The 25,082-nt window shown below is 43.2% G+C and overlaps 1 protein-coding gene and 1 long non-coding RNA gene across 3 annotated transcripts; one reads left to right on the top strand and one right to left on the bottom strand.

Annotated features, from left to right (window-relative positions):
• The first annotated feature begins 3,254 nt into the window (after positions 1 to 3,254).
• On the top strand, positions 3,255 to 24,912 carry si:dkeyp-72e1.9 (syntaxin-binding protein 4). Of its 2 annotated transcripts, none has more exons than XM_058049401.1 (21): positions 3,255 to 3,565; positions 6,011 to 6,084; positions 8,711 to 8,806; positions 11,015 to 11,084; positions 11,153 to 11,227; positions 12,231 to 12,310; positions 12,851 to 12,974; positions 13,052 to 13,193; positions 14,947 to 15,053; positions 15,142 to 15,283; positions 15,919 to 15,991; positions 17,030 to 17,118; positions 18,655 to 18,751; positions 19,590 to 19,717; positions 20,527 to 20,619; positions 21,077 to 21,142; positions 21,339 to 21,536; positions 22,179 to 22,295; positions 22,492 to 22,541; positions 22,621 to 22,733; positions 23,168 to 24,912. In XM_058049401.1, exons 1-21 carry the CDS (start codon positions 3,519 to 3,521, stop codon positions 23,212 to 23,214), a joined length of 2,028 nt encoding a protein of 675 aa, XP_057905384.1. In that variant the 5' UTR covers positions 3,255 to 3,518; the 3' UTR covers positions 23,215 to 24,912. The 2 variants fall into 2 exon arrangements, with proteins under 2 accessions (XP_057905384.1, XP_057905383.1); XM_058049400.1 differs by having other exon boundaries at positions 22,176 to 22,295.
• LOC131103279 (uncharacterized) lies at positions 8,396 to 19,977 on the bottom strand. Its single transcript, XR_009119585.1, has 4 exons — positions 18,613 to 19,977; positions 15,891 to 16,062; positions 9,934 to 10,071; positions 8,396 to 8,987 (listed from the first exon to the last, which is right to left on the bottom strand). It is a non-coding gene; the product is annotated as an uncharacterized LOC131103279 (long non-coding RNA).
• Positions 24,913 to 25,082: the final 170 nt, after the last annotated feature.

The raw sequence follows: 25,082 nt of genomic DNA, 5'->3' as shown, positions 1-25,082 counted from the left end.
ACTAATCTTCATCATGCCCTGTTTAAAGCAGAGGGGAATATTCCATTTCCAGCAGGACTGTTGTTAGGAATGAAATATTTTCCATTCATTTGGGATATTTTCCCTCAATTCCCACTATCAACATGGAATATTTTCCCTCCGCTATCAACAAGACTTCAATATGCCTTGTTTAAACTCTGGGAAAATATTCCATTCCAACAGTCCTATTGAGGACTGTTGTTGGAAATATAGGAAAAATATTAATAATATCAATAGTACTTTTAGTAATGAAATATTTTCCCTCCATTCGATTCCCAATTGTCTTATTGAGGGCTGTTGTTGGGGATGGTATATTTTCTCTCTGCTAACAACTACTCTTCATCATGCCCTGTTTAAAGCAGAGGGGAATATTCCATTTCCAGCAGGACTGTTGTTAGGAATGAAATATTTTCCATTCATTTGGGATATTTTCCCTCAATTCCCACTATCAACATGGAATATTTTCCCTCCGCTATCAACAAGACTTCAATATGCCTTGTTTAAACTCTGGGAAAATATTCCATTCCAGTCCTATTGAGGACTGTTGTTGGAAATATAGGAAAAATATTAATAATATCAATAGTACTTTTAGTAATGAAATATTTTCCCTCCATTCGATTCCCAATTGTCTTATTGAGGGCTGTTGTTGGGGATGGTATATTTTCTCTCTGCTAACAACTACTCTTCATCATGCCCTATTTAAAGCAGAGGGGAGTATTCCATTCCCAGCAGGACTGTTGTTAGGAATGAAATATTTTCCATTCATTTCCAACATGAAATATTCTGGTCCTAACAGCCTTGTCAAAGGCTGTTGTTCGGAACGGAATCAACAAACCTTCAACATGTCTTGTTCAAAGCAGAGAGAAAATATTCCATTCCTGACAACACTTCATGTATGTTCTTGCCTTTTACAGCAATGACGTGAATGTAATGTTGTTGCTCTGAGCGCCATGACAGTGTCTAGCACGAGTGTGTGTGGGTGAGTGAGAGACGGAAAGAGAGAATGTGCGGCTTTCACAAGTCCCTGTGATTGGGTCCCAGCCTGTTTGATTTCTCAGTGTGGACCGGATAATCCCATAATCTGATAACGACCCACTGTGCAGATTTAGTGATTAAAGATCTGAGGCAAATGGTCATTGCTATGGCTGCAAAACAACAGGAAGTAGAGAAGTGAGGAGAAATACATTGGTGACTCATGGATGGATCCTCTCGTCCAATCAATGTGACAAATGCACATTGATTGGAAGAGAGGATCCCTCCATGAGTTCCTCTTTTTCCACATAAAGCTCTCCATTCAAACTCATTTTAGTTCATCTTCTGTCTCAGTGAAAATGAATATTTTTCCCCTGTGGTATGAAGAAGAAGATCAATGAAAGATGACCGATGATGATAATGTCACATATAATGAGGCCAGGTGATGTAGATGGTGTGGTCCATCACTTCACATCAGATGTTTGTCACAGCAGCTGAAGACTTACCAAAACGTCTTTATACAAAAAACTCACGATACGAAATGGCTTTCAATAAATTTCTGTCCCATCTCACTAAAACATTCAACGTACAAAAACAAAAGTGTAGGGTGTACCCTGCCTCTCGCCCAAAGACAGCTGGGTTAGGCTTCAGCATACCCCTGTGACCCTAATGAAGATAAGCGGCATAGAAAATGGATGGATGGAAAAATTGAAGTGCAGCTCCGAAAAGCGTTGTAGCATGACGCGAGGCTGCGTTGTGATTGTTGTGCCCTCCCATTGGCTATCTCGGTTATCGCCTAGAATCCTCAGCGATGCCATGTCACGGTGTGACGTAGCGGAGTGTCACTCTGGAATAGCATACCCAAATCTCTTATTCATTGTCTTGCGTTTCTGTGCTGTGAATTTCGAGGAAAAATAACCATGGGTCCAGATAAGTGAAGCCTATTAAAAAAAGTTAAGTTATGTAAATTTATGTATAATTTCTGTCATCTGTCAAACATCTATTAGGCCATTTATTGAGTCAATCTTCTCTCAAAATATGAAAATTCCAAGATACGAACGCCCCTCCGGAGCCAATTAATTTTGTATCTGGAGGTATGACGGTATTGCAAGACTGTGTTGTTGGAAGCACCTTTCTCGTCTTGATAAATGTGCTGCAAAGTTGCTTTGAAGAAACGCTAAGCTTCTTGAGGTATTAGACCTTTGCAAACGTTGGATTTCATGTTATGTAATCTGGCGGCACAGCAAAGTATAAACACAAGTCACCCAAATCAAAAGCTCATGGAAAGCATTTAGCTGGCAATGCTCCACACTACTACACAACCCTACACACCACCACACACCATTACACAACAAACAAAACACGCCACTGACTTTCATTAGAAGTCCACTGCGAGCTGAAGGCTTGGGGCTGAGCAGCCGATGACACCAAAAGCACTAAGCAGCCATGAGTTCCATCATTGCTTGTGTCTTACTATAGTGGAACCTCGGTTAGCATCGGTTAGCATCCGCCTGGTGCGCATTGTTAGCATTCTATTAGCTTGCTAAGACATGGAAACAGAAAGTGGTAGTCTGCTATGATGTCATAAGAGGTTGGCTCCGTAGTGCTTTGCAAGCTAACACAGTTACGTTAACACAAACTTTACTTTTAAGAAAAGTATGGAAAAAATATGACAATTGATTGCAATCTACTCATTGTATTTCTACTAGGTACACTCTTTGTGTGTATGCTAGAGGCCCCGCCTTCACCCTCCCAGACTGTATGACTGACAAAAGGTCTCACTTTGTTCATGACGTTGTTCTATGGAGCAAACGTGCCAGGGTGTGAAAGTGATGTGCAGAGTGAAGCCTCTTCCTGTCAGACACCATGCACATGGCAACATGTTGATGATCCACTTCCTTTGCATAGTTTATGTGATTCATTCATTTATCATCAGCGTCCCAAGTGCCCATGAAACAAGACATTTTTCATTTTGCAAGATCTTGTAAACCTCTAAACATCTAGCATAAAAATGGTGTTTATGTAAACTTGCAGTGTTTTGAGAAGTTTTTTTCTTTGCATTTGTTTTTGATCCTGTATGTTTTTTTTTTCCAGCTGCATGTTTGATGGTGTTTGGATCATTTCTGTATTTGGACACAAATATTGTATTCATTTGGATATGAAGAAATAGCATCATTTCCAGGACTGATGCAACATTCCTCGGAACCTGACACAATAAATGCACATTTCTTTCGCACTGTTAGGAGCAATGTGGTTGCATTGCGCATGTGTACGTCCACTCATTCCACTGCGGCGCTCATTACGTCCAACAGGCATCCAAAGATGACGGGATGGGCTAAATAATTCTCAGCGTGTCACCTTTTTTCATGTTCGCGGACTTGGGTTGCGTAAGAGATTAACTGTGCGGATGAAGGTGGGAGATGTGAGCGGCGTGCCGCTGGTTAGCGGGAATTAGCGCACACACACCAGCATGGGGCTGCTGGTCGGAGGCTGAGGCAGTGGGAAGCTCCGAGCATCCGAGGAACAAGATGCCAACCTTCTCCGTCATGTACAAAGGAGCGGTCATCATCAGCAGGTAAACAACGCAGCATGGCACATACTTTTCATCACCATGGCAACAAATACAGCAACCTTTTTACGACATGCTTCCCCCACCGTTAACGTACAATTTCGCTTTCTTATCAAATGGGCCGCGTTCAGTTTTGGAATATTTGTTTCTTTTGAAAGGTTTAACGTGTCAATCAGCGGCTCGTTTTTCCTCCATCTGTCGTCTGCTTGTGCGCAACAAGAGCTGGGAGGATTTAGTCTGCCTGCAAAAGCCGTTTTGTGGATTAAAAACATGTCTGTTAAGTTTGGAAATATGCACTACATGTAGCGGGAAATACCTTTTATGCCATTCAATCCAAATGGGTTATTATAAAACTGAATCCATGGTGTCAATCATGAGTGTAAAGGTGGGCGGATTAGTGATGGGTGGTTCGCGAAGGCAACGGCTTTTAGAGCCGGCTCTTCTAAGTGAACGAGTCGTCGTTTTTTCTCTTTTGTTCTGTGAAAGGCTCATGTGATTGGTCAAAAGGTGTGCTGGCGCCAACAGGAAACCAAAGATGAAGCACTTGTTGTTTCTGAATGCCTTGACTAAACAGCCACTAAACGCTTTGTCTTTTAGTTTGCCACATTTTCAGTTCTGTTTGGTGTGTGATGTTTTGCTTTGCTGTCAATAGCTGGAAATGTACCGACAATTAAGATGGGCCTTTGTGCTTGTGCTTTACTAGTCACAATTTATTATGAATTATTAGGGCTGATATGAGGGAATGATGAGGTTATACTGATAAATCTGATAAGTCAAAATAGCTCAAAAGAACTCCAATGAGGTGAGCAAATCAAACGCTCCTTTGGTCTCCTGCCTGTGACGTTAATGGCCTGTCGTAACTTCTCTGTGCCCACATGTAAACAAACATTGACTTTAAGAGGAAGATATTCCGTGTGCCAGTTGTACCTAAATGCTCCGTGAGCATCAGGTGAAGAAACTCATTGAGCACAAAAAACATTATCAGAACATCAGCAACCAACGTTTGAAAAGTGCGAAAGGTTTGCCAGAGACCTCTGTGGCGTCACAAAGGCTGATGGAGCATTGTCATCAGCAAGGTAGTGTCGATACCCGATGGTATCGACACTAGCATGATGAGATAGTTGGTTTATTATTGAAATATATGGAATGTGCAGCTACTACAGTAGTATGGACGTGTGTAAACATCACCCATGCCTTAAGAGCTGCACTGGAGGGTGGGTTGGCGGACCAGGCCTTTTCACTCAATGGCTAGCGCTGCTGGACTTGGGTGGGGATGCGGTTGCGGGTTGGAGACCCAGCGTGCGCAGAGATGACCCCTGTTAGACAGCCAGTATCTATAAATAGAATATGTTTATGTTGTATTTATGTGACAAAGTCAGCTGTTGGACACAGGTAGGCCTTGGGAGCGAAAAGCCAAATTGTTTGAATGACACTCAAATGTACTTTTTGCTTTTCTTATTTTGCCTGATTTACTTGATGTTGCTAATGGTATGTAATAAAAGGGAATGGTTGCATTTTTTGTTGCTATTCTTATGTTGTCTGATCTTGTTGTGTGTGAGTAATTAGCAATTAGCATTTGAAAGGCAAAAATCATATGCTTATCTCTTGTTATTATTCATTTTCAAGGAGCGTACACCAAAGTCTGACTTATTGTGAGGAGAGATTGTTAATATATTTCTATGAGAAAGACGTGGCTGCATGTTGATCAACATTTTCATGGAAATATTGTAGCTAATTTCCATATTTATTCCCCGTGGGCAGTGGATAAACAATGTAGCTTGTAATGAGACAAAGTGTTTGTTGGGTGGAGGTAAACACGTAAAAGCTTGATGATCAGTTGGGGAAGTACACGTGCTTGTTTGTCTTTGGAAGGCTGTGTTTAAGTGCGCATCTCTCTGGAAGAAGCGCCTCATGTTGTTGTTGTGTCTAATCCTCAGTAAACATACGCAGCAAAGGAATAACAGCAACACTCACTGCGTCTATCAGGGAACCGGAGCTTGTCAAAGCTAGTGTGCCAAAAGCAGGGAAACAGTCTCTCTGCTGTCAAACGTGCATCAGCATAGAAAAAAACAATCTGATTATTTTAAACTTCATCATGAGAAATGTATCCTACATTATCCTACATGGTCTAGATTAGACCGGTGGTCAGCAACCCACGGCACTTCAGGCTCTGACTCCAAGCTCTGCAATTTTTTTTAATGAAGTGGAGGATATGTACGTTATCAAAGAGTATGAAGAGTATGACTCACCGCAAGTCAGTGAGTGCATCTACACTGCGTTCTGACTGCTGATTGGATGAGCAAGGGCTGGGGGAGGAAGCTAGCCATAGCCATGAATACGTCCCTAAAAGGTAAACATGGGAAATAAAAAGTGAGGTTGAATTGTGAATGGACATATTCCATTGCTTGATTAGTTGAAGGATCACTTACGTTTTACGTTTTCTTTCCTCAGGACACTCATGGGTCCGTACGGTGCAGACAGAAGTGTTCATTCCATGGACTTCACAGACTGTGAGAACGGCTTGGGTGAGTAGCGACTACTTTGGCTTGAATTCCACAAGAAAACAAACCACGCTTGACTTGACCGTCTCTCAGCAATCACAAAAAAGTCTTGCTGAACTTTGTCTGTGTATCAAGTCTTTCCAAACTCACAAAAAACTCCAAATATTTTTCTGTGACTGTTGGTGGACAACTGAAGTATGTGTTGATCATCTCCTTGTTCAGCGCTCACTTTAAGTGAAGTAAGATGAGAACTACAGGAAGGTTCCGCTCACCTGACGTCATAAAGGAAAAAGAAAGTCAATTCCAAGTGCAGCCAGGACACAGAGGGGATCCGCCTTGGTGGCTGTAGGATCGGGTCTCTACTTGGTCCTTCTGGCTTCATCGGGCCGTCACCTTCAGCCCTCACTGGATCAGTTCGGAGCCGGGATGAGAATCAACACCTCCAAGACTGAGTCCATGGTGGAGGTGCCATCTCCGGGTCGAGAATGAGATCCTGCTCCAAGTTGAGGAGTTGAAGTACCTCGGGTTCTTGTTCACCAGTGAGGGCATGATGGAACGCGAGATGGACGGGTGGATTGGTGCGGACTCTGTATTGATCCGCTATGGGGAAGAGGGAGCTGAGCCCAAATTTCAATTCATTGGATTTCCGTTCCTATGATCATGAGCATTGGCGAGTGACAAAAAGATAAGATGGTGGATACAAGCGGCCCAAAGTAGTTCCCTCCATAGGGTGGTTGGGCTCTCCCCTAGAGAAGGTGAGAAGCACTGTCACCAGGGAGAAACTCGAAGTAGAATGGCTGCTCCTCTGCATTGAGAGGACCCAGATGAGGTTCTCTCAACTGGAAAGTCAATACATGACGCCACCATCAGCAGGTAGAACCAGGGCGGTGGAGCCAACTCGTCCTGGAGGCAGTGTTTGTTTGTGATACAGCTTGTTAAGGATCATAGAAAACTGTTGTTCCACAGAAATGAGATTGCATGTTAGTGAGAAGGGAGCTAGTGTGTTTTTGTGCAGCCCTATGTCCAATAATGTAAGTACTACTTTTAAAGGGATTTTCTGTGTGGTGGAGTGGAGGTATCCCTGCTCGGTATCACTGTGTTTGCCTGTGATGCAAAGTAGGTCATGGTGTAAAGCCCTAACCCACTTAACTCCACTGGGTTAAGAATGCAGAGAGCTGCTGTTGTTTTTATCTCTACATGGCTTCTTACCATTGCAATGCATCATTATCTTGGAATATACACTATATACTATATCTTACTGTACTTGTGAATAGGCACAGGTGATATATTATTTTAGCATGTGACAATATTTTGCTCACATTCAAAAAACAAATGAGCCTCATTAGCTAACACAGTTATGCCACAAGATGCTTTTCCTGGTGATCAAGGTTGCAAAATAAGCATTTTCATCAAGAAGGTGAGAGAAACATTCAAGGAATAACTCCTAGCAAAACAGGAAGGTGGCGTCTTTGGCAACAATCAGGAAGCTTAAATGTTCATCTATCCTTTCATTCATCACTTATATGCATTTACAGGTGTTAGTAAAAGTATAAAATTGTGTTTTGTGATGACATTTTTGGCTTTCAGAATTATTGGATTGACTACACAAATCAAATAGAATTGGCAAAGATAGACAAAGGTATGCATGTGTGTCCCCAAAACATACGTTATATGAATCTCAATATTTGGAACGTTTAATGAGTGCATCGCGTGTATAACAAACATCTTGGCTGCTGTGATATGAAGTTTTAACTGCAAGCAACAAAAACTGGAAATGACTCATGTACTGTGCATCAGCATGTGAACCTTGTGTGTGTGTGTGTGTGCTAAAAGCAGCACAGGGGTAGTAAGCAAAGCAGCTTATACTTTTGCACGTGTAAGTATAAGCGCTGTCCAAACACATAAAGGCCAAAGAGCCCCCAAAGGTATGTGATGCATTTACAAGGCTGCTCTAAATGCTTAAATGCTAACAGCAGCACTGGCTTTGTTGTCTCACACTGACTACTTCACACAATACGTCCATCTATTTGGAAATGCACATTTGCCATCTCTGCTTATGGAGTGGAAAATCCAATCATCAGTAATGTTGGATTTAGATGGAAAACTCCAAGTAAAACTATCCCCATTCACACAGAGGTGCACCAAATGTTCAAAGAAAGGGTAGAAAGAGTTTGACATGGTGACATTAATAATAATATAATTGTAATATATATAATTATATATAGTAATATATAATATGACTGGATACTGCATGGCTGTGTACTGTACTGTATATGGCTGTATGACTGTATGGCTGTATACTGTATGGCTGTATACTATATATGGGGGTGCACAATAATAATCCCACTAATATGAGGAAATGATAATGTCATAGCAATAAATCTGACAGCATTAAAAATAGCTCAGACTAACTGATTAAAAGAAAAAATTAGGACTAATCTAAGGACTAAATAAAAGCCTTTAGGTGTGAAATAATTACCTCTAGATGTACACAAACTTTTTAAAAAAAAAAGCACGTCATGGCTTATGTGTATCTGGTCGTGAGAAGCACAACGTTATGGGGTTTAACGTTATCTATCCGACTGCCTTTGATGCTGCAGGCCTGATGAGAAATGCGGCGTTTGAATCGATGGATTTGTCTTCCCAACAGGAATTAAAGTGATTGGAGGAGTGAAGGAGCTGACGGGAGAGGAGTTTGGAGTTTACGTGAAGAGGATTCTACCAGGGGGCCTTGCATCTAGTGACGGTGAAGCTTCTATCATGCTTTTTTTTCATGTTTCATCCATGCTACTTCCATGTGCCCACATTGCCAGCTTCTTAGCGGTTCAAGTTGTGCTTATGGAAAATGTTTTGTTATTGTTTGGTGTCACCTGTCATGACCACAGCGTCTGATGATGTTGGATGCTCATTCCCGAGTGTAAACATGTCTGGAACAAAACAAAGCAGATGCTTTCAAATCTATGGAGCAGATTAACTAGCAGGAAAATAATCAGTGGGTTCGTTATAAACAAGTCTTATAACTGAACTAACCCTTTTCTCTCTGATTTTATTGATAGTGTCCTGCTTAACAGAAACTGTGTCTAGTAGAGTATAAGGTCTCCCTGGAATATGACCGGGCTTGTCCTTGTTTTCGCTTGATGAACTTGACATGAAGGTTTTTATGCTGGTTTATGTTCCCCTGAATGTTTCTGCATGCAGGAAGAGCAGGATTGTTTGTATGTGTGCTTTCCAGCTGGATGGGATTTACGTGAATGTTAGACACAGTCTGCCTGATTTCATCCGGAGTGACAGAGGCAATGTTTTTGGGTTTCCTCTCTTGAGAATGACACAACATGAATAAAACAGACCACAACAAAACCACGACCGACTTACTCTCCAGACTTGAGCCTTTAACTGCTTTTGTGATGAAATACATTTTCTATACTACTACTGTTTGTGTTGCTATTATTCATGCCATCATTATTATCACATCAAAATAGAATATTGTGAAAAAGTTCATGGGCCGCATCATGGTCGGGTGTTTAGCATGTTGGCCTCACAGTCAGGAGGTGGAGAATGTAGGAGCCACGAGTCAAGTCTAGAAAAGTCCCCCTTTAGGAAAGAACCCTGAAACTGAACCCAGGCTCTGAGGGGTGGCCGTCTGTCTCAACCAGAGATGGAGAGATAGAGTAGAGGGGCAGAGAGTAGACAGAGAGAGAAAATAGTACAATAGGGATTCACCACCAGAGGAGGGACGAGAGAACAACCACAACATCCTTCATCAACATCAGGAATTGTCCCGTGATGACAGCACTGTGATGGTAGTACTGAGCACTGGAGTAAAGATTACAGAAGGCCTTTTGTGTGTGCAGTGTGCAGTCGGCGGCACCCCACCTTGCTACATGTCCTCTCCGCGGTTCACGCTAGCCCAAGCTTGGAAATGACCAGAGAAGGTGCTGTGGTCTCGGTACAGTCCTGTGGTTTAACTGGGGCCGGCAAATACCACCACTGTATGTACACTCTCTGTATTGCCTGTAGGAGTACAGTGCAAGAAGAGATACTGCTTACGTTTACATTTTTGGATCATGGAAGTAAAGCTGGGTTTTGTACTGAGTGGCATATGAATAGGCTGAATCTGAGAGGAAGGAAAACAAGAATTCTTCTCTGCTCAGTGGGACAGGAGATAGTGGTTGACACCTAGTTGATGTCAGGCTTGGTGTGTGGCTGGATTGAGCTCAGACCTGTTTGTGACTGACTTAGATCTTTACACAAAATAGTATTTTGTGCCTAAAATCAATGTGGATGTGGAGCTTCTGATTGGCACTTATGTTCCTCACAGCCAAGGGAGGTGGTTTGCACTGTTGATGGAGACTCTTGTTAAGACCATCCTGGGTTGGACAGTCGATAGTCCTCTCAGAGGAGATTGCCACATTAGTGAGCAGGGTTTGCAGAGGACATAACCCTAAACCGGATTTCTGTGGGGAGACTTGATGAGCTTTGGGAGAAGCAGCTCAAGTTGGACTCCCTAAAACTGTGCAGTAGAACACGCTGCACTATCAAGGGAGGATTAGCGCTTAATGGAGTTAGTCTCAGAATCACCCAAGCAAGTCAATGGTCAACGTACTGGATTGTCGTTAAGACAAGGTGACCTCAAAATGACAAACAGGACTAAGTGTACCTTAGGTATCAAAAGGCGACTGAATAAAAGATGTCTCATTAAGGTTTGGCATGATTGTTAACTGTGCGTTCCCACTGAGAAGCTGGACCATTGTGGTCTTCCAAGGTCCAGATTTTAGAAGCTAGGGAAGCTAGGGTGCTCATTGTGGATACTGCCATACTGCCATGTTTCATCAGGGTTAGGGTGCCAGCTGAAGACTCTGATGTGTTAATACATCAGTAATACATAATACTGTAGGCACTCCTACAGTATACTTGGAAGTAATAAACAACCTACTGTATGTTTGACTTTTAATAGGAAACCTGCTGCCAGGAGACCAGATCTTGGAGGTGAACGGGGAAAGTTTAATCGGTGTCACAAGTGAAAGGTAATTCGGTGAAATCTCCCGACTATTTTTCTGTCATTATTTGTAAAATATATATTTTTGTTGAGCAGAGCCGTGGATGTCTTGAGAGCCGCTTCGGCCACCAATCACATGCGCCTCCTCATAGCCAGAGATGAGGAAGCAAAGTAAGTAGAGCTCCATATCGTTTACGGCATCTCTGTCTTTGAAGGGAAAGGCTTTTTTTCCAACAAAGTACAGGATCTACTTGCCTCACTGGTCTGCGCACATTTCTGAAGAGACCATGCATGCAACCCATTTGAGAGACGGTACATCAGAGGGAATATGACAAGAGAATTCATGTTGATGATTGAATGTTTTAGCCTGATTTATGGTCTGAATGACAATCAGTTTAATCTCTGATCTTGTCCCAGTGCTACATTTTAAATGCTCAACATTAAATGAGCTACATTTGCTTCCAGCAACAAAGTACACCTGTATTGTCAGGTCAACTGGACTGGTCAGGCTGTCACGAGGCCAACCGCACATACGGGGGCTGGTTGACTTTGCGTGAATTGTTGCAATCGCAAAATCCTAGAGCGTCTGCTTCAGTGGAGGAATGAAGGAAGATAAAATAGTGAATCTTGAGGCTCCAATGTTTCATTTATTCTCATCTCACGATCTCCTCAAATACAGTAAGAGGTGTCAGCAGTGAGTTTTGCTGTTCCGCCCCTGAGCTTAGCTTTGTGCTGCTCTGCAATGACAGTCGACCAAAGAAGAGAACGCTTAGCCTCAGGCTGCTCTCTTCTCAAGATGTGTTAATCTGACTACCATCCAATCCAAAAGTATGGATCTGCAGAGGGGAGCAATTCTCTCTGTGTTCCCCCAAAGTTTCTTCAAGTTTCTCTTTTTTTGTACAAAAGTCCAAAGTACTTAGCACTTTCTATGTGACGAATGACGACACTTAAATGAAGGCCAGACCACATTAAACCAAACCTTTCAATTATGCACACCAGCGACCAACCTTTCAAAGTCTGCTCACATTCGTGATTGATGTTGGTTGACTTACTGTATTTGATTATTTGCAATTTTAGACCAGATGCCAAACACTTCAAGCCATGTAGTGATCTGCGGTCATTTCCATATGTCCGTGACTGATGAAGTCTCTTTGACATTTTCTTGCCCTGAAAGGAAAGAATTTGCTGAGCTCCTGGAGAAATATGGCTCCAACGGTAGCACAGGATCAACACGCAACTCCCCCATCCAGCAAGGTAAGCAAATCCATTCCCAAGCTTTGTCAATTTGATAGCGTTGCTCACATTCACATTTGTTAGTGTTTTGTGCACATAAAATGATGGGAGAGAAAATATATGTATACATGTGCACACGTGAACTACACGCTGCATGTTTTCATTAAACAGACCTGAGCCTAAAGGTAAAGTAACTCGGCCAGCCTTTAAAAATGCTTTATGACAAGTGCAGTTGTCCGTTACACAATTGCCAACATCTGCTTCCGTGGGTAAAGAGGCAGCCAGCTGGTATTTATTTGCTAAGACAGGCTAAAGCATGCAAACACGCTTTTGTGCGCTGGGTAGCAGGTGGAGATGCAGCATCTGGCTTTTACTGATGAATGTTGCTTCACCATCGTTGCAATGTGGCCATGATTAGCTGACCTACTACTCTTTGGTTTGTAATCTCCCAGTCCGGTATTCGGAGCCAAACTAGTGATGATCATTTTATTTGCTCATGATCATTCTTCTTCTTCAATGACAGCAATACAGTATATCTGATCCTCTCTCCCAATCCCTTAGGAGGCCGCTGCCTGGAAAGTACATCGTCTGGTTCCTCGTCTCGCTCCCAGAGTCCGTTGCTGTTAAGCCCAGCTGGCGGCCAGAACGCATACAACAGCAGTGGTTCCATGCTGCGCTCACTCAGGTTGGAGAAGTTTGTTAGGTTACAGGGATATCCTGGCTCTTTCAAAGACTGAAGGGTGGATGTGTTCCTGTTCTCAGTCACCCTGGTGAGGGAGTGATTCAACTCATCTCCGTGACTCGATCAAACAATTTGGGCATCACCCTGGGAGGGGGCTCTAACCGCCCTGATGGACCTGCAGTTTTCATCCAGGAAGTTCTGTCTGGGGGGGACTGCCACCGGGTAAGACCACAGCGAACAGTTTGTTCACAATTTTCTACCGAACCTAAGAGTACTCAGATGACTCGGAAGACTCAAAAGTTGAAGAAGAAGAAAGCTGTGTCATGTGTTTTGTGTCCATACTGACCAGTTTTGGACCCCAAAGCAGAGAAAGAAAGCTGAGTAGTTTAACCAGCTTTTACAAAAAGTACATGCATAGGTCACCATGACAACAATGAGAAGGACAAATTGGGCAACAGTGATGGTCGAGTATTGACCGGGTCGTTCAAAACTGAAAAGTTTTTTTTGCTGAACGGGGACTCGCGGGTGACTCGTTCACTTACCCTGCTGCTGCTAGCTAAAGGGAAAAGCATGGCTGAATTTTTAAGAATGTATTAACCCCGTGGAAAAAGCAACACATCTGCTCCTTGCCTCAAATCAACACTTTTCCATTTCTTGTTCCTGTCCGAGCTCCGACAACCTCGGAACTCGCAAACCTAGACACTCTTGCTAATGCTGGAATGAGGGTGCGGCAAGTTTGAGTTTCATGAGCCGGGCAGGTGGACATATATAAAGAATGGTCCTATTGGAGACTGTTAAGAATCTAATAATTTCCCTTCATTCCTAACAACAGTCCTTAATAGGACAGTTTGGAATGGAATATGTTCCTTCTGCTTTCAACAAGTTATGTTAACGATAGAAGAGCATTCCCAACAAAATAAACATAAATCCGTCCTATTGAGAACTGTTGTTGTTGGGAATGGAATATTTGTATATGACGGTCTTCAAAAGGACTGTTAGTTTCTGTTATTGGCAATGAGGGGAAAATATTCCATTCCTAACAGTCCTGGATTGTCGTGTACCAAATATTTTTCATTTCAAGAACAAGGCCTGTTAGGAATGGAATATTTTCCCTCCGCTTTGATGTTGAAGGCTTGTTGACAGTAGAAACATTATGTGCGATCACAAGGCCATCTTGGCCAATACAAACACACTCTGTTCTCAAAAGGATGTAAAAGGAAGTTTCCCATTACTATGTCTCACTGACACGCCAATCTCAATGTAGGCAGAAAAAGCAAACCATGATCTGATTGTCATGTTAATATCAGCTGATAATATCCAAGGGCCTAGTGCTGACGGCCGTATTATTTCGCAAGTCGAGTGAGTGCACAGTGGAAGGCAGGGCGGAGATGAAAAGGGAGTGAAATTGTGCATATGCAGACTTTTGCAGCTTTGCCACTCAGATTAGTGTCAAATATTGCTGAACCACGTTACCATCACAGGCGACTGACCCCGTTTCTACTGTATGTTAAGTGGTAGAATGTGGCATACTAGTACATTATTACACTGTCAGCTTCACCCATACTTCAAAATAAAGACAGTAATACCAAACAACGCCGACTTCAAGGGGTGCACCTTAGTAGGTATCCAACCAAAATGAGGGAATTATGACATCATATTAATAAATCCAAAAAATAGCTCAGATGAGGTGAGATTAACTGTACTGTGCGGGTGACCAAATCAAGTGCTCCTTTTTTTCCTGCCTGTATCGTATAGAGGGGGAGGAGCCACCTGCTGTGGCCCAGCAAGGTGCAATGTATTTGGGCGGCGGCGCTGGTATCTCAGGTGGCTGAGAAGGGTTTTTTTTGTGCTTGATGGGATTTTTTTCTATTAGCACAGCACAGGGAATCTCAGTAGTAATACTGTAACTAGTATGAAATGCAAGTGGCATCAATTCAAGAATGACATAATCCTTGTTTGTGTCTGCGTTGTGTAGGATGGGCGTCTACGGCCTGGTGATCAGCTTATTGCAATAAACAAAGAGTCCTTGATCGGCGTCACCCACGAGGAGGCCAAAGGTATGCTGAACAAAGCCAAATTCAGGTGGGTGCATCCTGGACTGCTCAGTGCGGCTCATGTATGTGGACATGTGGTACTACTAACATTTGGGATGGATGCGTTCTGTTCCCAGTCAGGAAATCACTGTGGAGATTGCTTTCATTCCTGGGAAAGGACTATTCCCAAGCAGCACGTCTCTCCACAATGGCGTCCAGCGAGCAGCAAGCAACAGCTACACTTCTGGACGCTTAAAAGTCCACATCCGATCACCTGAGGTTAGATCATTTCTGCATCAGACTGCAAGTATACTGTTAGGAATGGAATATTTTCCCTCTGCTTTCAACAAAACATTTCTGCTCATAGCGGAAACATGACGCACGATTAAAAGGCCATCCTGGCTGATACAAACTCTTTTCTACATATGTTGCTATTTTGATCTCTGCTGGGCTGGTACCTGACACCCTGACAACAAAAAAGGGAAGTTTACAGCCACTGACCCACCACCTCTTAGACACAAGTCATAAAAGAAAGCGGAACAGGGTTCCTTTGCAGAGATCTATTAGATTTGGCTAAACCTTTGTTGTTGAATTGCTCTCTCCAGTGCTGGCATTGCAATTGCTTGCATCTACTCCTGTTCGAAATCAATTGGAAATTATCCTTGAGACTCCTAGATTCATTTTACAGCTGATCTGTAAAATCCTAGGGTGACTAAAAGGGCCGGTACCAACAATTGCTAAAGCTAAAACGTTCATGTAAAGTGAAAAACTTCACAGTAATTAAATCACTCGCTGCCAAAGTTTATTCGTTATTTTCAAGCTGAACGCCTGATCGTAGACTGTAGCACAAACACTTTAGTACCGCGGGAAAGGCTGATGTACTTACTTCATAGATGAGTTCTATTCCTTTGCAGATCTGTGCAGAGGAGTCACCGTCAGTGTCCTCGCCTTCCCCTGACATCTGTCCACCAGATATCCACATTTCAGGTGTCAATGCTTGTGTCCTGAAGCCACCTTGAAGCCATAAGAACCCAGACCCATGTGTGTCACCAGCAGCCCTGGGAATTGTTGAAATAATGGGATGTATTCCTTTACTTTCCTGACCAATGTAACATCACACATATTTGCCATTTATTTGGAGGATTTTAGAAAAACATCAGCTATGTCTTCCATTTCATGTTAAACAGCAATGGGTCTGGGTTCTGTGTTTTTCAGACCTTGGAATGATTATGAAATGTTTATCATATTGACTGTTGTATGTGTGTGTGGTGGGGGGGGGCATGATTGAATGCAGGGTAGTCACAGCAGCCAGTCTGACAATCATCACATCATTTAGGAGTGGAAATCCTTTTGGCGGAATGAGGCTTTTCGCCGCTAGCACTTTTATAAACATACACACAAACACTTGTATGCACGCACACACGCATAGAATCATGTTGTCGTTGCCATAACAAGCGAATGTGGGAGGGTGAAAGGCATCAAATTAGCATGAGATGCTGTCTACGCTTTCTCAGCGTCCCCTTCCTCTCATCTATAATCGCCAATGGCGCCCTCCCTCTTTTTAATCATTTTATATCTCTCCCCCTCCGCCCCCCTACTCATACAATAAATAACCCTTGATCACTGCAAGTGCCCGCCTCCAACAAATCCTGAGACAATATCAGGTCCATGCATTATTAAAGATGATCTGTGATATCCCAGCCTGTTATGTCCGTCACACGGCATCGCTTGTTCAAGTCCAGCTTGTGTTGGCAAGATTTTATCTGGCGCAAAGAACGTTATAGTTGGTCAAATCCTAATTTGTTCCAGTCCTTACCTCCAGGTGTGCACAGCCTACAACTACATAAACCACTAGATCAGTACAAAGTGATCAGTACCCTATTGTTGGTGACTGCCACCAGGATTCTGATTGGTTAAAAGGTGCATGAGAGGAGGTGACTGTGTTTTGATGTGGGCAGACAGCAATGAGGGGAAAATAGCCGTGTTGTTGTGGACGTGACCTAAATGTGTCCTCTCCCTCTCCAGGTTCAGTCAACCAGAGGTCACCTACGGGCACCAAAGCCAAGATCACACTAGACCCCTACATCCGACTCAAATCAGACAAGTTGGATTTGGTGAGTCACATGTCAGAGAGGATGTGATGCTGTGGAATATTGGAATGAGAATGTTTACGCTGTGACGCTGCTTCAGGGTAATCTGGCAAAGAGCACAAATCCTTCTCTTCCTGTCTCTCCTCCTCTCGTCCTTGTTCCATCTCCTTGACTCACGGAATAAAACTTATTGGCTGGCGAGACTGCAAGAAAACTGATGGAGCAACTTCCAAGTGTGAATTCTGGGAAGATGTTTGGCATGAGACGTGGAATCAGAAGACCCGGAGTGAAGCCATCAGGAAAGGTTTATTAACTCGGAGGGGTGTGACGCTAGGCCATCATCACCGTTCCGTACCTCGCTTTATAGATCACGCTTCAGTTCCTCGACTCGTCCTCATCTGTTAGCGTATTTCCACGGGAGGCTGAGCGTTCCCAAACAGGAGACTTCATCCACGGAACGGCTCCATTTGGGCACCATCGCTAGCTTTGATTCCCGCTACATTGTAGCAGTTGCTCACCCCCATCGGTCATGACTGACGCAGGGGTGCTTGTGCCAAAGTGCTGCCATGTCCACACAAGCCTAGTCTCCTCTGCAGCTGGATACTGTGTTCCAGTCTGGCGTACAAGCCCCCATGTCACCAAGGTGGATGTCGTTATAAACCAGAACTTGACACATGGCTCACATCTTGGCTAGAATGGCTGTAAACATCCTCCGTCTTGTGCGCCGCCATCTTTGTTTACCTGCGGGACAGCACCCCCATGGCCAAGTTGATGAATCATGTCAGAAAGTACTCATGGATTTTTCTTCTCATTGCGATTCTTCTGCAGCTTCTCTTTAATGCTCACAAGCCCTGAGCGTTCTTCTCTGTGAATTATTGATCTTGCAGTGTGACTGCCTGCTGGAATAGATTCACACACTTCATTTCTACGTATGCGACTTCACAGCGCACTCAATCAGCACTTTCACTTTCCTTCCAGCATCACATGACATAGTTTATCCTTTGCCACATGTCAGTCTCAGCCGTTAGGTGATTTGTCTCGTTCCCACATCCCCCGGGATGTGATGCTCGAGCATTCAATGTGCCTTACCTACGGGCAGTAGGCAGTCGATGGTTCAAACACCACTGTCTAATTTCCCAGTCACTGCTGTTACTCCCGGTGTACACCACAATGTTGCCTTGATTTTCCAGTTAGCTTAGAATCGTTAGCTGCGTTTGAGTGTTTTACTAACACTGTAAGAGTCAACGCTGTGGCGCTGGTATTTCAGGTGCCTGATAAGGTGTTTTGTCTGCTCTGTATTTTTTTCTTAAAGTTTTGCTCACCTTTATCACTATGGCATAATAATTCCAATATCAGCTGGATATCATGCCCCCCTAATTCTTCTTCTGATGATGATGTGATACATTTAGCAGACTACAAAGGTGTTGCCATGAAGCCATTTAAAAGTCTGCAGAGTGATAATGAAAGAATCACGCATGGTGAACATGCAGTGCATGTACTAGTCATGAAAATGCGTACCGTGCCACCAAAGTAGTGTCGTGTTCTCTTCATCTCTTGCAGGCTCTCACCTTCCTTGGCTTGGATGTCACAGATGAGAAAAGACAGAAGCTGCGACAGAACCTGACCACAGACCCGCAGGGCACCGTGGCCTATGGAGGTACCTAAACACACACACACACACACACATCAGTGGCAGATCTGTGACAGATCTGTGTTGAGTGGCTGTCAAATCACAAGCTACATCACTGACTAGCTGTGACGCGTACGCCACCATGTCTCGTTGTGTTAGCATGACCTTGCTCTGTGTCCGCACTTTCCTCCCTAAAAGTGTTGGCTTTCAATACACACATGTAAGAGGATACAGTACACTCATCCAGCATCCAGCATCTATGGCGGTTCATTCTTCCACATCCAATCAATGAATGAGTGAATTTCTGCAAAGTAGAAACATCAGACCCTCTAGACATGAATAACACCCCTATAGTCACATTTACACTCATATGACCCAAACTAGTAGACATAGCAGAAAATAGGACATAATATAGACACACACGTTAGCATTGGGAGAGTTCCTTATTGTTCTTTTTTTTGCTTCCTGTACTTTCCGCAGTGGCTATTGTGTCAATGTAACATTACCGCTACCTCGTGTGTAGTGTAGGATACTACATAAATGCATTTTTTTTAATCAAATGTTACACACACCTAGGAGACCCGAGTTCAATTCCACCATGCCGGGTTAAATAGCGCCTCCAAATTGTCCATAGGTATGAATGTGAGTGTGAATGGTTGTTTGTCTATATATGCCCTGTGATTGGCTGCCGACCAGTCCAAGGTGTACCCCACCTCTCGCCTGAAGACAGCTGGGATAGGCTCCAGCACCCCCTCGACCCTCATGAGGATGAAAGAAAATGAAATGAAATGAAATGTGACACAAGGTGTCCACGGCGATGTGATGGATGAGCTTTTCCTCTTTGTGGTGCTTTTCTGATTGTCAGACTTTGTCGCGGCCACACGCAGTATTTTCCAGGACAACCTGGAAGAACTGAGTTTGGGATCGGGACCTTTCATGTTTTCCTGTCATGAAGCAGCCAGCCTGATGGACACGTCGGCCTTTCACTCGCCAGTAAGCCTTCCTCTCATCCTATGCAAAACTTTCACTTTTAACCCTGGAGAAAAAAAAAACTACAAACAAAGAAAAAACAACAGGCTGGGCTGTGGCAACAATCTAGAGTCAGAAATGAATATAGTTTATCTTGGCTCTTATCAAGCAGTTTATGGAAGTTAACATTATCATGCATTATCACTCTTTGCTTTATTAGCATATCACCATTACTGTGTAAATTTCAGGTTTCAGCAGGAGCGCTTCTGGGTAATGTAGTACACATCCATATAATCAACACTAACAGCTCAGAAAAACGTAGTTGCACTGTGATTATGAATCCATTTAACTTATGTGAAAGTGTGTAAATATAACTCCATCAGACCGTATAACTTATCTTGGATATGTGTATTTCTATTTATGTATTTTATATATACATGCTCTAATAACTGCAACATGTCAAGTTCTTTATCTCCAGTGATTGAAATCCATGGTGACACGTGATGACAGCGGGTGTAGTTGAACGTGATAACAACATGATCGATTATTGCTTTCCATGGTGTCCAAAGTGCAACAGACCTCAGATTTCTGGACAAACTTCTCTTTCTCCTGAGCCACTTCCAGCCAAATCAGATTAATTCCTGATTGCGTCCACCTGCCTTGTTGCTTTGCCACAATCCCTAGACAAAGCACAATAATCACAACAATTAAAGCATGGCTGTCATTCCATCAGTTTTACTTGATCATAATCATTTGAATGAGTAGTTAGTCAGTTATTGTCTGGCACTTTAGGCTGCGGCGGATGTGAAAATGTGGAATATCTTGTCTTGCAGACATACGAATCAGAGTGCAGCTACAGCGGCGAGGAGATGGAGCACTTTCAGACGCAGGTGAAACACCTGCAGGGCCAGATGAAGCAGCTTAAGGTCAACAGCATCACTTTTTTTTCTTTGTTGATGAGATTAGGATGGTCGAGTGGTTAGCCCGCAGGCTTCACAGCTAGGTGACCCGAGTTCAATCCCACCCTCTGTATGGAGTTTGCATGTTCTCTCCATGTTCTCCGGTTTCCTCCCACATTCCAAAAACATGCTAGGGTAATTAGCCATTCCAAATTGTCCATAGGTATGAATGTGAGTGTGAATGGTTGTTTGTCTATATGTGCCCTGTGATTGGCTGGCGACGAGTCCAGGGTGTACCCCGCCTCTTGCCTGAAAACAGCTGGGATAGGCTCCAGCACCCCCGCAACCCTTGTGAGGATAAGCGGTAGAAAATAAATGAACGAATGAATGATGAGATTAGTCTTTGCCCATATAAAGCACATTCATCCAAGACGGTATGTAGTTTCTGGTTTTCAATTTCTATTTTTGCTTTTGACCTTGACAGGTTGTGCTGAAGGACATGGAATGTCGCAAAAAAAGTCTTGAAGATGAGCTGCAGAAGACCTCTGAGGTATGAGACAATGAAAGAACAGAAGCCTGTCTGTAGATCTATTTAGAGTGTGTATGCGGTATTTATTTATTGCGGTATATATATATATATATATATATATACACACACACCACATATATTTATAATATATAGAAGATATGATAAAGATGAAAGTCAAGTGTAATGACTGAGCAACGAACACGGTGTTGTCTTGAAGAAAGCGTGCGTGACAGTGGAGGAGAATGTCCGGCTAAAGAGTCGCCTGCAGGCGGCCGAGGCGGAAGCGGGCCAGCGTCACGCGAGCAGCGCCGAGCAGGACTACGAGGAGGTGATCCAGCTGCTGGAAGCCGAGATCCGAGACTTGAAGAACCAGCTGGCTGGCAAACGACAGACACGAGGAGGGGAAACCGGCAAGGTAATGAGGCTTTCCCGTCTCTACGTTGGCATGTTATGCACCACAAGATGATAGAAGGAGCACAATTGAAATGCTGCACAGCAGGAAGGTTCTATGTTGCATGGTGAAATATTAAAAAAATGTAATATTTAGCAGGGCTGCACGGCTAGGAGACCCGAGTTCAAATCCACTCTCAGCCATCTCTGTGTGGAGTTTGCATGTTCTGTCCGTGTATGCGTGGGTTTTCTCCTGGTACTCCGGTTTCCTCCCACATTCCAAAAACATGCTAGGTTAATTGGCGACTCCACATTGTCCATAGGTATGAATGTGAGTGTGAATGGTTGTTTGTCTATATGTGCCCTGTGATTGGCTGGCGACTAGTCCAGGGTGTAACCCTGCCTCTCGCCTGAAGACAGCTGGGATAGGCTCCAGCACCCCCGCAACCTTCGTGAGGATAAGCGGTAGAAAATGAATGAATTAATGAAATATTTATCAGTCAAATTATATCTTCAGATTGTGCCACAGGACAATAAAAACAGCTGTGTGCAGCAAATGGCCCCTAGGGTACACCTTGGACATGCCTGCATGGTTTTAGGTTTTAGCTTTGGATTAATCCACTAAGAAAAAAACGCCTGGTTCTTATGAGTCACATGATTTTAGCAGGAGGAGGTAGAAGAGCTGAATCGGAGGCTGACTGCCGTGGACTTCCAGCTGAGGAAGTCTGAGCTGAACAGGAAACACCTTGAGATGTCCAACAAGAGACTACTGGGCTTTGCACAGGTACCGATGCACTCTTCTAGTCCAAAGAAAGGAAGCATCGATAGGGCAATGATGGCAGCAAAGGTGATCAAATGTGGGGAAAAATACGGAACTTAGCATTTTCGTTGGATGAGATTTCCAGAAGAAATGTTGAGCAGATGCTTTTCATGGAGCAGCAGAGCCGCATTTGCAAACTAATCGCCGTTTTTGTCCGCAGAACGTCCACAAGGTTCTAACCACACCCAGCTTGTTTGGAGGGGAGCTTGGGTAAGACACTTTCTTCACCAAATGATGAACTCGCCAACGCCTCCTGCTGTTTATTTTGGACCATCATTTCTTCCATCAGGAGCAACAGGTCATCACCAGCCGCAGACAGTCCAGACACCCCATCAGCACTTCCTGACACCGCCTTGCAGCTGGCTGTGGAGGCCAAAGTGCTGGTGCAGGATGTCAACACAGGTAGCTAATATATTAGCTGTGCTTTTTAAAGATTAGTTGACATCTTAGAGGCTGTGTCGGTCTGACACTGCAGCGCTTTTTCTCAGTATGATCATGTTATTCTGCAGGGTGTCCTTCAAGGCCCTAACATGCATGTTTGTTATTTGTAAAAGTCCCTTGTGTTACCACAATGTCGTGTGCATCACCGGAAATACTCTTCTTTCACAAACAGTTTGGATTCTTTTCATTGCACAAACACTTCAAGACTTACGGTAGTTTAAAAATAGCGTTGTCGCCGGTGACAGCCTTTGTGATGAATGCCTTTAATCAAAGCATTTGTTAGCCCCGTGCCGGCACTCGATGCAATTACTTTGGTATGAGTGTGATTTGCGTTTTAATTTACTCCTTTGCATGGCACCAAGCTCATCATGATTTTAATTGTCCTTACAACAAAGTGACAGAGGAGGAGTTGTTGCCAGACGTCAGCCCCCACTGCATGTGAGCCAAAGGGAGGAGTGATGAAGTGGACTAATCACAGGCTGAAAGGAAGCGTTCCCACTCGACAAACGGCGCCTACGCCGCCGTCCTGCACACCTGATCACAAGACTACTTGATGAGATTGAACACAACAATTTCAGGCCAAAGCTGCTTGCTCACATCCAATTAGACCTCATCCGTCTAAAATACGGCTTCTGCTGAGAGTTTGGACTGACTTAATGATCTATCTCCCCGTCTATGGACTTGGACGTGTACACACATATCTCCATGTTGTGTTGAAGCATGACTAGGGCTGGAAGGAAGAAAACCATTTTGCATCCATTTAAAAATAATGAACCCATAAGAACCCACGCCCAGTTCAAGTAAAATGATGGTGATTTACCACAGACCAAGTGGAGCACACATGAGACATTTCTTATGTTTTTCCCCCCTAAAATACGACTACAGTTGTCCCTCACTCCAATGCGTTTTTTCAGTCATGTATTAATGATTTTTGACTAATGACTTTTCATAGTTATCTCACAACAAGCACAATAACATAGTCGTTGCCATCATACTGCAGCTAAAACTGGAATTGAATTATAATATTTGGCACCCTATTAAAGCATAAAGTATTTTTTTTTAATTATGTTATGTCCGAAACGCTGCCATTTTGGGGACACGCTTCACCAAAGCTTCTTATGGGTTAAGGCTAAAAGATTGCTAGCTTCTATGGCTTTTCTTCTATGTAATCATTGAAGAAATATAGTAAGTACAATTCTATTGTCATATGCCATTGCCCATGAAAGAATCATAATTGTTAAATCGATTTAAGGGCAAAAAAAAAGCTTTTGGAAATAAGGTAGCGTACATGACACGCCGCCATTTTGGGGACGAGGGAGACATGCTGCCTTGATTTTGTAGCTTGTTTTTTCTAAACTCGTTGGAGAAATATAGTAAGAAGAGTGGCTTTGTAATATTTGACATCCCATTAAAACTTTTAATTGCGACATGGATTTCAAATTAGCTTTCCTGGTTAAAAAAAACTTTTTGGAAATTAGCTAGCTTACCTGTTACACTGCCATTTTGGGGAAGTCGTAGCCTGGGATAGTCACATGACTGTCACATGACAAGCACTCCTGAGTTTCCTAGACGTCACTTACACCTATTCATCCATTTTCTATACCTCTTATCTTCTTAGATGTACAGCACTATTGCTGATATATTTTGACAATGATTATTTTAATCATAGAGATATGGATCTGCAGTGATAAATGCTAATGGAAGCAAATGGCAGCCCTCAGATAGTGGGACATTCCCACCCACCCTAAGCATGACCTCAACACACACACACACACACACAAATGCATGTAAAGGGACAATCTCCATCCGTTTGAAGTTATAACTCACCACAATCTGCTGTTAAGAAATGGTTTAAAAAAAAAATCAGTCTTCCTCTTTCCATCCGTCTTGTTTCTGTGTAATATGTGAAGGATGCTGGTATGTAACATCATGAGCAATATTCATTCAGTCATCAATGCATGTTGTGAGGGATCTTACTTTCGCAGAATAGTCACTGCTGCTCCTGCTGTCATCATCTTGCTTAGATAGCCATCATCCACCATGACGATCAACGGTTCCGCAACAACTGTCCTGTCATTCAGACATCTTTGCTGTGGCCTCATTCTTTCTCTTACACTTTTGTAATAAAGCAATTACTGGACTTGCTTATTTACTAATATTATTATGCCATTTGTTGCTCCTACCATCTTTGCTTCTTTTACAGTGGATCCCCGCACTCTCATGATTAACCAAATTTACAGATTTGCAATCCAAAAATATTTTAAATAAAATATTTAAAAATAAATATTTTTTAAACGTTACAATCCATTT

This window comes from Doryrhamphus excisus, chromosome 15, assembly GCF_030265055.1.
Source record: "Doryrhamphus excisus isolate RoL2022-K1 chromosome 15, RoL_Dexc_1.0, whole genome shotgun sequence".
NCBI lineage: Eukaryota > Metazoa > Chordata > Actinopteri > Syngnathiformes > Syngnathidae > Doryrhamphus > Doryrhamphus excisus.
The sequence above is the reverse complement of the archived record's forward strand: the minus strand, read 5'-3'. Positions and strand labels throughout refer to the sequence as shown.

Coding starts and splice junctions, on each gene's coding strand:
- si:dkeyp-72e1.9 (XM_058049400.1), top strand. CDS start 3,519: ATGCCAACCTTCTCCGTCATGTACAAAGGAGCGGTCATCATCAGCAG. Junction 12,311..12,850: donor CAACTCCCCCATCCAGCAAG/GTAAGCAAATCC, acceptor CCAATCCCTTAG/GAGGCCGCTGCCTGGAAAGT. Junction 12,975..13,051: donor TCCATGCTGCGCTCACTCAG/GTTGGAGAAGTT, acceptor TCCTGTTCTCAG/TCACCCTGGTGAGGGAGTGA.